General features: G+C 39.2%; 1 protein-coding gene across 4 annotated transcripts in view; it reads left to right on the forward strand.

Annotated features, from left to right (window-relative positions):
• The window catches only part of POLR3G (RNA polymerase III subunit G), a 45,751-nt gene that overhangs the window by 4,312 nt on the left and 23,034 nt on the right, over nt 1–18,405 (forward strand). For all 4 annotated transcript variants that reach the window (XM_055564416.1, XM_055564391.1, XM_055564406.1 and 1 more), the window contains exons 2-4: nt 8,688–8,809; nt 11,128–11,257; nt 18,251–18,307. In XM_055564416.1, the coding sequence (XP_055420391.1) occupies nt 8,693–8,809; nt 11,128–11,257; nt 18,251–18,307 (304 nt within the window). In that variant the 5' untranslated portion in view covers nt 8,688–8,692. The remainder of the gene's footprint in view (nt 1–8,687; nt 8,810–11,127; nt 11,258–18,250; nt 18,308–18,405) is intronic.

Below are 18,405 nucleotides of genomic sequence, written 5' to 3' on the forward strand. Positions count from 1 at the left end.
TGTTTCCTCTGTTTCTCCATCTATTTCCCATGAAGTGATGGGACCAGATGCCATGATCTTAGTTTTCTGAATGTTGAGCTTTAAGCCAACTTTTTCACTCTCCACTTTCACTTTCATCAAGAGGCTTTTTAGTTCCTTTTCACTTTCTGCCATAAGGGTGGTGTCATCTGCATATCTGAGGTGATTGATATTTTTCCCAGCAATCTTGATTCCAGCTTGTGCTTCATCCAGCCCAGCATTTCTCATGATGTACTCTGCACATAAGTTAAATAAGCAGGGTGACAATATACAGAATTGACGTACTCCGTTTGCTATTTGGAACCAGTCTGTTGTTCCATGTCCAGTTCTAACTGTTGTTTCCTGACTTGCATAAGATTTCTCAAGAGGCAGGTCAGGTGGTCTGGTATTCCCATGTCTTGAAGAATTTTCCACAGTTTGTTGTGATCCACACAGTCAAAGGCTTTGGCATAGTCAATAAAGCAGAAATAGATGTTTTTCTGGAACTCTCTTGCTTTTTCCATGACCCAGCAGATGTTGGCAATTTGATTGGTTCCTCTGGCTTTTCTAAATCCAGCTTGAACATCTGGAAGTTCATGGTTCACATACTGTTAAAGCATGGCTTGGAGACTTTTGAGCATTACTTTACTAGCGTGTGAGATGAGTGCAATTGTGCGGTAGTTTGAACATTCTTTGGCATTGCCTTTCTTTGGGATTGGAATGAAAACTGACCTTTTCCAGGCCTGTGGCCACTGCTAGTTTTCCAAATTTGTTGCATATTGAGTGCAGCACTTTGACAGCATTATCTTTCAGGATTTGAAATAGCTCAACTGGAATTCCATCACTTCCACTAGCTTTGTTCATAGTGATACTTCCTAAGGCCCATTTGACTTCACATTCCAGGATGTCTGGCTCTAGGTGAGTGATCACACCATCATGGTAATCTGGGTCCTGAAGATTGTATAGTTCTTCTGTGTATTCTTGCCACCTTTTCTTAATATCTTCTGCTTCTGTTGGGTCCCTACCATTTCTGTCCTTTATCGAGCCCATCTTTGCATGAAATGTTCCTTGATATCTCTAATTTTCTTGATGAGATCTCTAGTCTTTCCCATTCTATTATTTTCCTCTGTTCTTTGCATTGATCACTGAGGAAGGCTTTCTTATCTCTCCTTGCTATCCTTTGGAACTCTGCATTCAAATGTGTCTATCTTTCCTTTTCTCCTTGCCTTTGACTCCTCGTCTTTTCTCAGCTATTTGTAAGGCCTCCTCAGACAACCATTTTGCATTTCTTTTTCTTGGGGATAGTCTTGATCACTGCTTCCTGTACATTGTCCCAAACCTTTGTCCATAGTTCTTCAAACCTCTGTCCGTAGTTCTGTAAACCTCTGTCCATAGTTCTTCAGGCACTCTAGCAGATCTATTTGAATCTATTTGTCACTTCCACTGTATAATCATAAGGGATTTGATTTAGGTCATACCTGAATGGTCTAGTGGTTTTCCCTACTTTCTTCAGTTGAAGCCTGAATTTTGCAATAAGGAATTCATGATCTGAGCCACACTCAGTTCCTGGTCTTGTTTTTGCTGACTGTATAGAGTTTCTCCATCTTTGGCTGCAAAGAATATAATCAATCCGATTTCAGTGTTGACCATCTGGTGATGTTCATGTGTAGAGTATTCTCTTGAGTTGTTGGAAGAGGGTGCTTGCTATGACCAGTGCCTACTCGTGAAAAAACTCTTTTAGCCTTTGCCGCATTTCATTTTGTACTCCAAGGCTAAATTTGCCTGTTACTCCAGGTATCGCTTGACTTCCTACTTTTGCATCCCATTCCAAGTCAACCGTAAGTCAATAAATAAGGAAACAACATTGATTATGAAACTGTTGCTGTATAAAGAGTATTCTGCTAAACAGTGGGGGATATAAGATTTCTAGTGTTAATACATTTGAAAAAACAAAAAAAATGGAAGTGAATCTCCTTTGGAAAAGATGCTTTTCCCAAAAGAGGCATTGTCTGTATTTCTTCCAGAATTGAAGAAAATGGCAAAATATATCACCTCAGTTTTTAAAAATCCATGTATCTTAACAGAAGAATCTTTCCAAAAGCAAGTTGGGATGAACTGACAGTTGTGATGTTGAGCAAGTTAAACTGGATCTTAAAGTGAAAGGGATGCAGCCAGACAAGGAGGAAGTGGTTTCCAGTGGAGAGAGTGCTAGTCAAGAAATGATTACAGGCCAGTGAGTCGGGAGGATCAGTGCAAGCATCGTAAAAGGGCTCTCAGTACTTGGAATAGCGAGTTTGGACTTAGTTATCTAGCCAAAAGGGAAGAGAAGAGAAGCATTTAATCAGAACTATGCTTTAGAATGAATAGTGTGAAAGAATAAAATAAACAGGAAGAACAGGGGATACTAAAAAATCTGGCAGCCATCAAAAGTGAGGTGGAAAGGAGCCAAACTGAATTATGGTAGAGAAAACGGAAAGGAAGGGACATTTTGAAAACAGTTAGATGATTGATTCCAATAGAGGGGTGAAACAGAATGATAAATCAATCCTGAGGCACTCCAAATCCTCAAATATTGGTGACTGGGGAAATAGCATACTGTGGATAGAAATAGGGACATTCTATATGAAAAGTGAGCTAGTTACTATAGAGAGATGATCTCAGTATTTTAAGCTAAGATTGTTGTTGTTTAGTCTCTAAGTTGTGTCCAGTTGTTTTCCAACCCTTTGGACGATAGCCTGCCAGGCTCTTCTGTCTTTGGGATTTCCCAAGCAAGAATCCCGGAGTGGATTGCCATTTCTTTCTCTAGAGGAATCTTCCCAACCCAGAGATCAAACCCCCGTCTCCTGCATTGGCAGGTAGATTCTTTACCATTGAGCTGCCAGGGAAGCCCTGAGTTTAAGGTATGTCCAAATATTCTTTTGGTAGTAAGAAAATGGGATGAAACTCAGAACAAAGGTTAGTGGTAGAGGTAATTGGAGGACGTTATCAAACCCTGACAGGGGGTGCTTTTTCCAAAGATAAGGAGCAGAACTATAGATTGACCCTTAAGGAAATCCATATTTAGGAAGTTTTAAGAAGAGAAGTAGACAAAAACTGGTCACGAGTTAGAAGAACCTGCAATCAGACTAAAGCCTGGAGAATAGACAGTTTCATCGGAGAAGGCAATGGCAACCCACTCCAGTACTCTTGCCTGGAAAATCCCATGGACAGAGGAGCCTAGTGGGCTGCCGTTTATGGGGTCGCACAGAGTTGGACACGACTAAGCGACTTCACTTTCACTTTTCACTTTCATACATTGGAGAAGGAAATGGCAACCCACTCCAGTATTCTTGCCTGGAGAATCCCAGGGACAGAGGAGCCTAGTGGGCTGCTGTTTATGGGGTCGCACAGAGTCGGACACAACTGAAGCGACTTAGCAGTAGCAGCAGCAGCAAGGATGGAGGCAATAATGAGTGGTATGCCTTGGATATACCAGTCCCATCACTTCATGGCAAACAGATGGGGAAACAGTGGAAACAGTGGCAGATTTTATTTTATTGGGCTCCGAAATCACTGTGGACGGTGACTGCAGCCATGAAATTAAAAGACGCTTGCTCCTTGGAAGGAAAACTATGACAATCTAGGCAGCATATTAAAAAGCTGAGACATCATTTTGCCAACAAAAGTTCATATAGTTAAAGCTATAGTTTTTCCATTAGTCATGTGCACATGTGAGAGTAGGACCATAAAGAAGTCTGAGCACCAAATAATTGATGCTTTCAAACTGTGGTGCTGGAGAAAAGACTCTTGAGAGTCTCTTGGACACCAAGGAGATCAAACCAGTCAGTCCTAAAGGAAATCAGCCCTGAATACTCATTGGAAGGGCTAATGCTCAAGCTTCAATACTTTGGCCACCTGATGTGAAGAGCTGATTCATTGGAAAAGACCCTAATGCTGGGAAAGATTGAAGGAAGAAGGAGAAGGGGATGACAGAGGATGAGATGGTTGGATGGCATCCCTGACTCAATGGACATGAGTTTGAGCAAACTCCAGGAGATAGTGAAGGACAGGGAAGCCTGGCATGCTGCAGTGCAGGGGATCACACAGAGTCAGACATGACTGAGCGATTGAACAACAGCATGCTTTTGAAGTCCAAGAGCATGAACAAGGGGAATAGTCCAGTGGATTTTGCCACTGAGGACTGTTAGGGACCTTTGCATTTCAGCATCTGCCTGAGTATCATTCCCATCACAATAAGATAAAAGCCAAACCTTTTACCATAGCTCACACAGGGCTCCACAAGATCTGGTCTTAATCAGCCTCTCCTTGCTTCTCACCTGCATGAGCTTCTTGCTCCTCAGACACTGCATCTTGGGGCCTCCTCTCCTGCCCTTGTTTTGCCTTCCGTGCATAGCCATCTTCTGGAGAAGGCAATGGCAGCCCACTCCAGTACTCTTGCCTGGAGAATCCCATGGACGGAGAAGCCTGGTGGGCTGCAGTCCATGGGGTCACTAAGAGTCGGGCACGACTGAGCGACTTCACTTTCACTTTTCACTTTCATGCATTGGAAAAGGAAATGGCAACCCACTCGAGTGTTCTTGCCTGGAGAATCCCAGGGACGGGGGAGCCTTGTGGGCTGCCGTCTCTGGGGTCACACAGAGTTGGACACGGAAGCGACTTAGCAGCAGCAGCAGCAGCATAGCTATCTTCACCTCATTCCTCCGTCTTAAAACTCTTAGTCCCTCTACAGCACGCCGCTCCAGCTTATTGTCCACAGAAAGACTGCACTTGTGTGAAAAAGTCAGTACTACACCTCTTCATTATTCTTGACCCCCTTACCATGATTTTTTTTTCTTCAGAGCTATATTGATTCCTACGGCTGCCACAAACTGGGTGACTTAAAAACAACAGAAATTTATTCTCTCATTTTTGGAGCCAGAAATCTGAGATCAAGGTATTAGCAGAGTTTTTTCCCTCTGGAGGCTCTGAGGGAGAATGTTCAGCGCCGCTCTTCCAGCTTGTGGTGGTTCCCGGCACTCCTTGGTGTTCCTGGGTTGCCGCTACGGCACTCCAGTCTGTGCTCCCGTCTTCACGTAGTGTTTCCCCCGTGTGCCTCTGTCTGCCCAAGCACCCCCATTATAAGGACATCAGTCGCTAGGAGAGGGCTCACCCTTCTCTTGTATGAAAGAGAAGTGAAAGTTGCTCAGTTGTGTCCGACTCTCTGCAACCCCATGGACTATACAGTCCATGGAATTCTCCAGGCGAGAAAACTGGAGTGGGTAGCCTTTCCCTTCTCCAGGAGATCTCCCCAACACAGGGATCGAACTCAGGTCTCCTCCGTTGCAGGTGGATTTTCTACCAGCTGAGCCACAAGGGAAGTCCAAGAATACTGAAGTGGGTAGCTCATCCCTTCTCCAGTGGATCTTCCCAACCCAGGAATCGAACCGGGGTCTCCTGCATTGCAGGAGGATTCTTTACCAACTGAGCTATCGGGGAAGCCCAATCTCCTATGACTTCGTGTTAATTTTATTACATCTCCAAAGACTTTATTTACAAATAAGGAAGGTCATATTCACAGGAAAGGGGTTTGGGGGAAGACATAATTCAACCCATTACAGGAGCACATAATATTATGTTACATACTTACGGTTGTTCATCCACCAAAATATAAGCCCTGAAGGCAGAGACTTTGTTTTGTTCAGTGCTCTCTGAATGCCTGGAATGCTCAGTATTAATTGGATGAAATTGGCCCACATAAATTAGAGGATGATTTGGATAATGAGAAAATGGGGAAAGCTGGTTAAAAAAAAAAACTCTTTATTCAAGAAGCTTAGCAGGATGAAAAAGGACCACGGAAATGGCTTAATCAACTTAAAGGATTTCAAGGGATTCAAACAGTGAAGCTTAGGCCACAACTTGAGAGTCTGTTTTGCCAACAGACTGTTACTGGAGTCCAGCCAATGCCTCCCAGTTCTGCAGGAGAAGCGAATGAATTTAGCAACTTCTCCAGATACAGGAGAACTGACTCATGATAACCAAACTAGAAAGAAATGGATTTCTAGGCCAGAATGCCATGTAATTATTAAGGGTGTCTCAAGAGTTAGGATTGATTTTTCTGCCAAGGACAGTGCATTCACTAATGATAATCAAGTTTATACACCCAAAGATTTCTTAATAAATATGAAACTTAAGAGTCAGCAGAATTCAATAGTTCTCAGGAGATACTCCATCAAGTAACGATGGCTGATATACTCTCCTTTTAGGTGGGTTTTCCTCAGAGTGAAGGTGTGAGCTCTTTTTGTTCAGTTGCTCAGTCGTGTCCAACTCTTGAACACCATGGGCTGCAGCTTGCCAGGTTTCCCTGTCTTTCACCATCTCCTGGAGTTTGCTCAAACTCTTGTCCACTGAGTGGGTGATGCCATCCAACCATCTTATCTTCTGTCATCCCAGACAGAAGATGAGATCCCTTCTCCTCCCGCCTTCAATCTTTCTCAGCATCAGGGTCTTTTCCAGTGAGTTGGCACTTTGCATCCAGTGGCCAAAGTATTGGAGCTTCAGATTCAGCATCAGTCTTTCCAGTGCTCAGCAATTTTCATACTTGGGAGACCTGCTTTCTATAGGTTCAGCATATGTTTTAGTGACTCAGCAATTGAAACAAGGCCATTTGTGTATTTTCACTCTCTCAGTGTGGACAACTGGCATGCGCTTGGTTATTAAAATCAGTATCTTTTCTATATGAATTGTATTTCATAGTAACTAAATAGTAGATGAGAGGAATTGATAACTGGTGGGATTCAAATTAAGAAAGAAATGATAAAATTTGTTTATCACCACATTATAATCCATAGGGAACTTGTAAATCTAGGATATGATCATCAATACCTGCAGTTTTAAAAATCATTAAGTGATAACTGATTTCATGTTACAGTTGACTCCGAACAACACCAATTGGAATTACATGGGTCCACTTATGTTTGGACTTTTTTTTTCAACTTTATACTGGACAAAACAGACTTAACAGCACGTGACCCCAGTGACCAGAGAATATCACTGAAAGAGACTTCATATGCATCATGTGATCAGTAGGAAAAACAGCATCTCTTTTGAGTATTTTTGTAAAAAATCAAACCCAAATTTGAGTAAGCCTCTAGTCCATCTGTTTATAGAAAATACAGGGAGTAGAGGAATGTGTTGGAGACGGCAATGGCACCCCACTCCAGCGTTCTTGCCTGGAGAATCCCAGGGATGGGCGAGCCTGGTGGGCTGCTGTCTGTGGGGTCGCACAGAGTTGGACACGACTGAAGCAACTTAGCAGCAGCAGCCACAGCAGAGGAATGTGTTAAACCACATCTCGTGTATGCAATCACTGAAATCCACAGTATGGGAAATTGTCCACCCCTCCTACTCTCAAAGTGTGGTCTGCAAACCAGTAACACTGCTGTCTTCAGAGAGCTTGTTAGAAATGCTGATCTTCAGGCCTCATCCTTGGCCAGCTGCTTCAGATTCTGCCTTTTTGACAAGATTTCTGAATAATCTGCGCATGCCTTAGGGTTGAAGTTGGAGAAGCATTGTAGACGATAGTGACCTGGTTTCCTCAACACATAAATGGTAACTGTTACAGTGGTATGGAGGACCTAGTCTTGCTTTCTTGGACTTAACGGAGTTGAATAATACTCGGTATCACCATTGGGGGAAATATTTAAAGAATGTGCATTATGATCTTCACTACAGTCCAGTGAGTTGTAGTGAAAGGGCTCTAGTGTAGGAATCCTGTTTTCACACTACTAGTTGATTGAACAACACAAACTTGAATTGAATGGGTCCTCTTAATATGTGGATTTTTTTTCAGTGAAAACTAACAGTACACAAACTGAGGTTGGTTGAATTTCAGAATGGAGAACCATGGATTTGGAGGGTTGACTGTACAATTATACATGGATTTTTCACTGCATGGGGTGGTCAGTGCCCCTAACCCCGTGTTGTTCAAGCATCATCTGTATAGAGTAATCATGTTTCAGAAGACTCAGAAATTAAGTATAGGACTTAAGAATGATATTGTTCTCTAACAATGATTAACTTTATCTCTAAAGTTACAGAGTACAGGTTTATCTTTAACAATTTTTTATGCTTGGACAGACCTGTTCAAAGTCTTATGAGTCCATTCCCATTTCTAAAAGGAGGACTTTGGAATAGATCTCAAGGATTCTTTCTGACACTCAGATTTTGGGATAAATAAATCATTTAAGCATTTAAAGTATGTGACTGCTGATAGTCTTCAAGTTGATTTGGAAAACAAGGTGTCCCTTGTTCATCAGCACAGCCCCTACTGGGCCACATCTTTAACGCATATCTGAGATCCCATTGCAGAACCACAGAGAGGTGGAGAGAATTGCACCAGCTGACTGCACAGTGGTTGGGGCAGCATCGCAAAGAAGCCCCGGGGTCAGCCCTCCAGCCAGTCTGTGTGAGGTCGTTGAGCCCATCATCACCATACCTTCCAAGCATGACTAAGTAGGACATGTTTAGGAATCAGTTTATCCCATATTTGTTTCTTTACAAGTTTTGCTTTCCAGAAGTGTTCTAAATGAGCCATGCAACCTAAGGGGTGGAGTATATTTTGCTTTTAAATGTTGGTTTCATTTTTATTGCAATACCATGAAACCTAAACATTAATAGTGTCTTAATTTGTCTGCTTTTTCTGATATAACTAGTTCCAATGGCTGGGAATAAAGGAAGAGGACGTGCTGCTTATACCTTTAACATTGAAGCAGTTGGATTTAGCAGAGGTGAAAAGTTACCTGATGTCGTATTGAAACCACCCCCACTATTTCCTGTAAGTATGTTAACAGCGAAATTCTCACAGGATATTTTTCATGTTTCAGAGAGAATTTAAATACTGTATAAGACTTGAATATATATTGTTGGGCTTCCCTAGTGGCTCAGACGGTAACGTGTCTGTCTGCAATGCAGGAGACCCCGGTTCGATCCCTGGGTTGGGAAGATCCCCTGGAGAAGGAAATGGCAGCCCACTCCAATATTCTTGCCTGGAAAATCACATGGACCGCGGAGCCTGGTAGGCTACTGTCCATGGGGTCTCAAAGAGTCAGACACGACTGAGTGACTTCACATTCACATTCACATGATATCCTAAACTGTAAGAAAGTAATAGAGATGGTCACTTACCTTTAAATATTTCCACTGTTCTTTTCTGAAACATTTCTAATTTTCAGACTGCTTTCTTAAAATGCAAAAAGCTATATATATATTTTTTCCCTGAATATAGTCAATATTTTCTGACCTATAATTTTTTTTTCAATTTTTGTGTCTTACAATGCTGTTATTGATATAGTCCAATATTAAGATAATATTTTTAAAAGTAAAGTTAGATTTTATAGTGGTCCTCACTTCCTATTTTGCCAGACCTTCACTTAAAGACTTTATTCTCATCTTTTGTCTATAGAATTTAATTTTGCTCCCTAGTATACCACTTGGCCTTTTTTCCCCCCACTGAGTTTTTTTTTTTTTTTGCTTAGTTCCTTATTTTATTAAAGTAAATTTTAATTTTGTCACTGTTGTTCAAAATAGAAGCATTTCAACTACATTTAATATTGCTTTTAAATTTAATTATGCTGCAAACTTAATTTGTGTGATTTTTAATCAAATGCTTGACTTTATATTTAGTTTAAAACTTAAGCTTACATTTCCAGATGCACATGTGCTGTGATACAAAATATGAAAATGTCATAAATAACCAGATACTCCTTCCACAAATCTTTTCCGTCTTTCAAAAGGAAACATCCTTTGTTGAAAGATTTCTCTAAGTACAGGACCCTGAACAGATGTTCTTGGGATCTAGATGCCTCACATGGGGAGAGTCTACTTTTTACTCTTGATATTTTTCTTTTCTGATATTCAGTGCAGCCTAAAAACAAAGGTAAATATCTCAGGTATAGGCAGAATGTCACTTTATATTGATTTCCTTTTAAAACAAGCTCTTCTTCATGTGTGAGATTACTTCTAAAGCTTGGGAATATTAGTACATACTATTGTTTTCTGCAGGGAATAAAATTTATTACTGGCTAAAAGGCTCTGTCTGATCTGGCTTTCTGATGTTTCTCTGATCCTTTTCCCACCACTGTCTTCATTCCTTAGCTGTGGTGGTCTCCTTTTTCCCTTAGGCATTTTCCCCTATTAGTTTCCCTGGCTGGAGCCATCGGTTTCTCCATTTCTCTGTATGGATGGCTTCATATTCTTATCCAGATCTCTGCTCAAAGGTGGCTGTCCCAAGAAGTGCGTGCTTACTGGATGGACCAGCCATTTGCAGTCTCCGTGGGCTCTGTCCGTCACTCTTTTCTCTTCCGGGCTTCAGTCCTTCTATCGCTTATCACTGTCTGAAATTGTGTATTATCTCATTTGTTTACTTATTTTTCTCCCCTAGAATGTAAATTCCACACAGGCAAAAGGTTTGACTAGTTCATCATGGTGTCTCCTGTTGTATTATAAATATATATGCATACATACTACATATGTGTGTGTACTTGTAGTTCTTAATAATTGAGGATATAGGTTCAAATTTCTGCTTTACCACTTTTGTGTTATATGGACTTACAGATTATTCACTTCTCAGCTTCCTCACTATAAAAGGGGAATTATTGATACTTTAGATGAATTCATGGATTCTGAATATTGAGTACATCTGGGTTGTAGTAACCACTTGTTAAACAGTAGCTGCTACTACTTTTTTTTTTTTTAATTTTTAATGCTACTGCTCCTACTAATACCACCATGGCTAATAGGAAACCACCATAATAGGAGACTAAAGCAGCTGCTTTGATCTGGGTGCTTTGATTTTTAAAATACAGAATCACAGTCATCAGACTATATAGCAAATGACTGTTGGTGTGGTCAGTAGAAAAATTAGGCAGGTAGGAAAATTAAGTATCTTTTCTACTTATAAAGTAAGAGCAAAATAAGATATGGGTGAAAAGGTTTAATAGATAATAAAAGCTCAAAATATTTTAAGTTGATGGTAAAACTTAATGCCTATAAAATGTGGTTTTTCAATAAAACTGACATGTTTTCAGAACATAGACAAAAGGGATATTAAAATATTTTATTTATTTTTTAAAAATTGCCTCTTAATGTAAACAGGATACAGACTATAAACCAGTGCCACTAAAAACAGGAGAGAGTGAAGATTATGTGCTTGCCTTGAAACAAGAGTTGAGAGAAACTGTGAAAAGAATGCCTTATTTTGTAGAAACACCTGAAGAAAAACAAGGTGCGTATTAGACTCTGATCGTGTGCTTCACTGTCTACAGATAAAATAGTCTTTCACCATAAGATATATGATCTTTAATGCTGATTGATTTGATTCAGTGGGAAATTATCAACCACCCTGAAAAAGCATATTTATGTTGATTTAACAGGAAATATATTTTTAACTTTTTGATATTTTTAAGATTACCTTTCAAAATAAAAGTGTTATATGTTCAGTGAAATTTATGAAAACAGAAATATTAAGAAAGTGAAAATCACCCTGGGACTTCCTTGGTGGTCCAGTGGTTAAAGCTAAGAGCTTCCAATGCAGGAGGCGTGCGTTTGACCCCTGGTCAGGGAAGTAAGATCCCACATGCTGTGCAGTATGGCAAAAAAAAAGAAAAAAATCACCTTTATTCCTTATGTCTAGAGAACTACTGCTGCTAAGTTACTTTAGTCGTGTCTGACTCTGTGTGACCCCATAAACGGCAGCCCACCAGACTCCACCGTCCCTGGGATTCTCCAGGCAAGAACACTGGAGTGGGTTGCCATTTCCTTCTCCAATGTATGCAAGTGAAAAGTCAAAGTGAAGTTGCTCAGTCCTGTCTGACTCTTAGCGACCCCATGGACTGCAGCCCACCAGGCTCCTCTGTCCATGGGATTTTCCAGGCAAGAGTACTGGAGTGGGGTGCCATTGCCTTCTCCCTACTACTGATATTGTATATTCCAAATTTTTCTTCTATGTGTATATTCTTTTACAAGATTGGATTCATGTTACTTTGTATCTTCCTTTTTTACTCAATAGCATATTATTAGCATTGTCACATATTCTTTTTTTTTTAATTAATCTTTATTGGAGTATAGTTGGTGTACAATCTTGTGTTAGGTTCTGCCTTACAGCAAAGTGAATCAGTTATACATATATCCACTCTTTCTTAGATTATGTCCCCGTATAGGTCATTACAGAGTACTGAGTAAAGTTCCCTATGCTATACAGTAGATTCTTATTACCTATTTTATATTCTTAGAAAATATGATTTTTGATGACTGCGTGGTATTCCATTGTGTGGCTATAACATTATTCATTGTAACGTGTGTGTGTGGTTTTTTTTTTTTTTTTTTTTGCCACTTTTGGTTTGCCACTTTTAGTTCCCTGCTGTTAGATTTAAGATTGTTTGTAGTTTTTTTGCTCATATGTATAATGCTGTGATTTTTATCCTTATACATAAATCTTTAAGCAGGTCTCTGACTATTTAATATTTTGGTTAAAAATTTTGAAAGCCTTGACTATATTTTGGCTCACCATTTGTATCAAATATAAAATGTAAAAGATGTATTCATTCATTATGCCAAGGACAGAGAGGAGAAATTGTAGTTGGAGAAGGCTTGGCAATCTCAGACTGAAAGTGAGAAGTGGTTTCATAGGAAGAGAATACATTCCTGAGTAGTTATTTAACACAGTAGAACTATATTGATTTTCAGTTTCTGCCCTTGAATATTGAAATTAGAGAGATCGATATCATCCTTGAGTTCTCAAAACAACATCATTAAAACATGAGAAATTCCTATAGTGTCATCTCATTCCATTAGTATTAAAAATGCATACCCTTTCCCTCTTTCTAAAAGACTTAGAATTGGATAAGAATCAAAAAGGAAGTCTTACATAGTAATACCACATGTACCTATAATTGTAAGAGGCATTTTAGACGGGTTTATTTAATTTTTCAAAAGAAAGCTGCTTCAAGTTATATAATAAATGATTTGACATTTTACCTCAGAAGTACTGAATTTTTTTTACTTTCATGATTATGTCACATGCTTTTATCTGTTTGAGTTTAAAAATGAAACTAAAGCTCATTTTAAAGATTTAACTAAGTAAGATTAAGTGAACTAATAAATATCCATTTTTATTGAAAAAAAATGATAGTGTAGGGTATACTTTACCCTTTTTAAAATTAGTCTCTAGACACTGATATATAGAACAGTCTTATGGACTCTGTGGGAGAGGGAGAGGGTGGGAAGATTTGGGAGAATGGTATTGAAATATGTAAAATATCATGTATGAAACGAGTTGCCAGTCCAGGTTCGATGCACGATACTGGATGCTTGGGGCTGGTGCACTGGGATGACCCAGAGGGATGGTATGGGGAGGGAGGAGGGAGGAGGGTTCAGGATGGGGAACACATGTATACCTGTGGCGGATTCATTTTGATATTTGGCAAAACTAATACAATTATGTAAAGTTTAAAAATAAAATAAAATTAAAAAAATAATAAATAAATAAAATAAAATTAGTCTCTAGACTATGGAACATACATACTTAACCAAATGTAACTCTTAGTAAAGTACATGTCTAATTTAAAAGTACATCATACTGTGAAGACATTTATTTGAGTCATTTAGACTAGGAACATAATTTTGTCCCTGATTTCTGGGAGTAGCTGTCTTATACCTGGGTCAAAAGGGTCTTTACCTTTTATAACTGCTTAATGAAGTTTTAAAAGTATAAGGAATCATTTGCTACTGTTTTCAGAAGAAAACTCTTGCATAGAATTTTCCAAATTGATCCAAGTATGTTCTCTTTGAATATATACATGTTTAACTCTCTTTCCTGATGTAATATTTTTACACAAAAAAACCACTGTGGTTGATATAGTATATACATATATGGTCTTCCCTGGTGGCTCAATGGTAAAGAATCTGCCTGCCAATGCAGAAGACCTGGGTTCCATCCCTGGCTTGGGAAGATCTCCTGGAGAAGGAAATGGCAGCCTTTCCAGTATATTTGCTTGGCAAATCTCATGGACAGAGGAGCCTGGTGGACTAGAGTCCATGGGGTGCAAAACAGTTGGACATGACTTAGTGACTAAACAACAACATATACATACATATGTAAATACAGATTAGTATAATATATACTGTAGATACACATTATATATGTATATATACACACGCACAAATAGTGTGTATGTATACACACCATGAGTGGGAAAGAATTGACCAGACTGAATAGAAGTACACAGCTGTCATAGGAAGCCATATTCTAGGCAGTATTCCATCACCATATCCTCACTACCCTTTCCCCAGCACTGACTTCCTGTGTGCTGTAGGACAGAGAGACTTATGGACTAACAATGTAAAAAACTAAATCTCTAGAGACTTGGACAGATAGGGTAGGAAATCTCTTGCTGATAATCTCTTGCCATGGTGGCTCAGGGCATTGAGATTTTTCACAAAGAACCAAGGGTCCAGAATAAACATTTTTCATGTTGTTAGGTATTCCAGGTTTGTTTATAGTGTTCTGAGGTAGAATTAATAGAAGTGATTGGTATTTTCTCTACAGTGAAATGTATTATTTTCATAATAAAGAGAAAAAAATCCGTGAATATTATTATTTTAATGAGTTTTAGCTCCAAAGTTACATAGAGAACATCTGGTCCAGTGGTTCCCAGCTCAGGTTCCTGAACCACTGGGGTCCTCTGAGCTGGAAACAGGAGTGACAGTGGTGATGGTTCTGTAAGCCATTTTCAGAACTTCAAAACTTAATGGAAATCCTGCCTCTACCTACATATGACCACAAGGTCTCTTACTGAAATGAATGGAGTTTGTTTGGTTTATTAACTCTCACTATATGGTCATGGTCCACGAGACCTCATTTTAAGTTTTTAGTTTCTTTTTTGGAGCATTTCTTACTATATGTAATGATCGATATTCATAATTTATATTTTCATAGAGATCTTCCAAGAAACAGAGAGAACTTGCTTTAAAAGAGAAGAAAAGTTTCTTTGTCCTAGCATTACCTGTATTGGCCCATTGGACCCTTTGCTAAATCTAAAGTACATTTTAGAATTTCAGTGATCTTACTTTTCTTGCATCTTGAAACATTTTTCTGTTTCATCATGATAGATATTATTTCATCATTTTTCATCAATTAGCCTCTACTATGCTAGAAAATGGAGAAGGAAATGGCAACCCACTCCAGTATTCTTGCCTGGAGAATTCCAGGGACAGAGGAGCCTGGTGGGCTGCCATCTATGGGGTTGCACAAGAGTTGGATACGACTGAAGTGACTTAGCAACAGCAGCATGCTAGAAAAGACTAAAATATACAAAATAGAAGAATGATGAAATTGCATAGAAGCATCGTGCAATACTGAAATAAATCATCACTGTTAAATCATCCTTTAATTTTCTTATTGTGTTGGCCAAAGTATACTACTAATTTTTAAGAAGATATAGAATAATTCTGGAGATACTCCTGTCTGTATAGTTATTTTGGTTTTGTTTAGCTTTCATAGAATACAATTTAGAATTCAGAAATTTTCATTTTCTACCCGTAACTGCAGAGAAGAAAATTGGCAGAGGAAGATGTTTCAGTTACTAGACAAATCAGAAGAGGAATGCAAAGAGATAGAAAGGAGCCCCTGATGCTAATATTGCTGGTGGAATTGATGGTATAAGCAGAGTCTCACACTGAGTCTTCAGATGACAGTATCCTAGATGAATTTTCTCAGACTTATGAATCAATAAGTAAACAATGTCTCTCAAAAAATGAAAAGGAAAATATAGTGTTCTCATACAGTTGATCTTTGAAATGGACCTCATCACATAATATTTTGTGGTAGAAACATGAAAAATTCCATTTGCTAAAATGACATGTGACCATATTTTTTTCTTTTTTGTTGGGTTTTATGTACCAAATATTTGTAACTAGACAACTGTTGAAAGCAAAGGCAAAGACAAAGATGACTGAAAGGAAATAGATTATGTAGAAGTGAAACAATTTATTGGATTGATCATATTAATTGGTAATGATATATTTAATAATGAAAATGGCTGGGCCATCCTCTCTTCAACAGAAGTGTGAGCCATAAAAGTTTTTTAAAGCATTACTTTTTGATGGTGCAAATACAAGAATTGGATATAATGATAAGCTAGATCATGTTAATAGAAATGTATTTATAATCTAGAATCACTTGGGTGGTGCAGATGTGAGAAAAGCCAGAAGTAATATGTTAGAATTTATTAAAGATGTATTTGAAATCCAGAATCCGGATATATGAAATACTTACATTTAATGTTTGCACATGACAAACTCACAATGCACGGTTGATGCACACTTAGCTGTGTTCAAAGGATGTTGCCCATTTTGGGTAAATATACCTTCAAAACCAAGAAAATAGTGGAGTGTAAGTTTGAGTTTACTTAATGCTTATTAAAATTCCCGATAATTACTTTTCTTTCTTTTTAAATCACAGCCTTATTGAGATAGTGAAAGAAAGTGTTAATCACTCAGTCGTGTCTGACTCTTTGTGACCCCCATGGACTGTAGCCCATAACCGCCAGGCTCCTCTGTCCATGGGATTCTCCAAGTAAGAATATCCTGGAGTGGGTTGTCATCCCCTTCTCCAGGAGATCTTCCGGACCCAGGCACTGAACCCGGGTAGGAGATCTTCCCGACCCAGGCACTGAACCCGGGTTTCCCACATTGCAGGCAGATTCTTTACCATCTGAGCCACCAGGGAAGCCTTATTGAGACAAAAATCCAGATATATAAAATTTACTTTTTACAGCATACAGTTCGGTCCCTTTGAGTGTACGCACAAAATTGTGCCGCCAACAGTACTATCTAATTATAGAATTGGTTCATCATCCTGAAAAGAGACTCCCATACCCTTTCCTATCAATCCCTATTGTCCCCTCCCTGCCTCAGCCCTTGGCACCCTGTAATCGGCTTTGTCTGTTTTAGACATTTCATATAAATGGAATCTTAATGTGTATTCTTCTGTGACTGGTTTCCTTCACTTAGCATAATGGTCTCGGGGTTCATACACAGTAAAGCATGTATCAGTGTTTCATTCCTTTTTGTGGTTGAATAATATTCCATTATGTGTATATACCACATTTTGTTCATTCCTCAGTTGATGGACATTTGGGTCACTTCTGCAGTGGGGTTTTCATGAATAATGCTGCTATAAACATTCATGTATGTGTTTTTATGTACCATGTCACTTTTGTTGCACATCTAGGGTCAGATGGTAAATTTTTATTTTACATTTTGAGGAACTGCCAGCTATTTTCCAAAGTGGTTGCACCATTTTATATTACCCCTGCCTTGAGAATCCCAGGGACAGAGAAGCCTGGTTGGGCTGCTGTCTCTGGGGTCTCACAGAGTCGGGCACGACTGAAGCGACTTAGCAGCAGCAGTAGCAGCACAGTGTATGAGGGTTCCCGTTTCTCCACAGCCTTGTTAACACTTATTATTGGTTCTAGTCATCCAACTGGGTATAAAGTGGTAGCTCATTGTGATGCCATCCAGCCATCTCATCCTCTGTCTCCTCTTGCCCTCAATCTTTCCCAGCATCAGGGTCTTTTCCAGTGAGTTGGCTCTTTGCATCAGGTGGTCAAAGTACTGGAGCTTTAGCTTCAGCATCAGTCCTTCCAGTGAATATTCAGGGTTGATTTCCTTTAGGATGGACTGGTTTGATCTCCAACCTCGCCTCCTCCTATCCTTTTCCCCACTGTCTTTCCCAATGGGTTGTGAAAAGTGTCTCCCTGAGAAGACTAACTGAATGTGTATATTAAGTATTTGCTTACTTTATTAGAGATAAGCAAACAGCCCTCCATCCTCACTTAGGTACTTAATACCTCCCAGTTACACGAGATTTAAAGATTGGGAGCTAGAGGCCAGTGTCACAAGAAGAAAAGAGAAGATACACAGCCCTCCCTACCCCCCGACTTTTTGTGTAAGTGGCTTCCTGACTTGCCTTTGGGCTTTTGTGAAAATTCTCAGAGATGAATCAGATTATCTGCTACTGAGAACTTTAATTAGGGTTTCGGTCTCTGCTCACCCCCAGCCATTTATTCTCAGGTGCTTCTTGCCACTTCCCTAGATATGTATTACTCTGTTCAGTATGTGTCCAGAAATACATTAAACTCCCTGTACTGGAAATAAAAGATATTACCTGGTGTTTTTAATTATTTTGAAATTCTTTTTTTCTATCTTTTTTTTCTAGATATTGAAAGATATAGTAAAAGATATATGAAGGTGTACAAAGAAGAGTGGATACCAGGTAACCATAAAACTGAAAATGTTGAAATTAATCTTCAAAGGCTATCTCTCTACCATGTCTTTTTAGGACTAATTTTCTATTTTCACTATAGGAAAATA

The sequence above is a fragment of the Bubalus kerabau genome, chromosome 1, assembly GCF_029407905.1.
Source record: "Bubalus kerabau isolate K-KA32 ecotype Philippines breed swamp buffalo chromosome 1, PCC_UOA_SB_1v2, whole genome shotgun sequence".
In the NCBI taxonomy this organism is placed as follows: domain Eukaryota; kingdom Metazoa; phylum Chordata; class Mammalia; order Artiodactyla; family Bovidae; genus Bubalus; species Bubalus kerabau.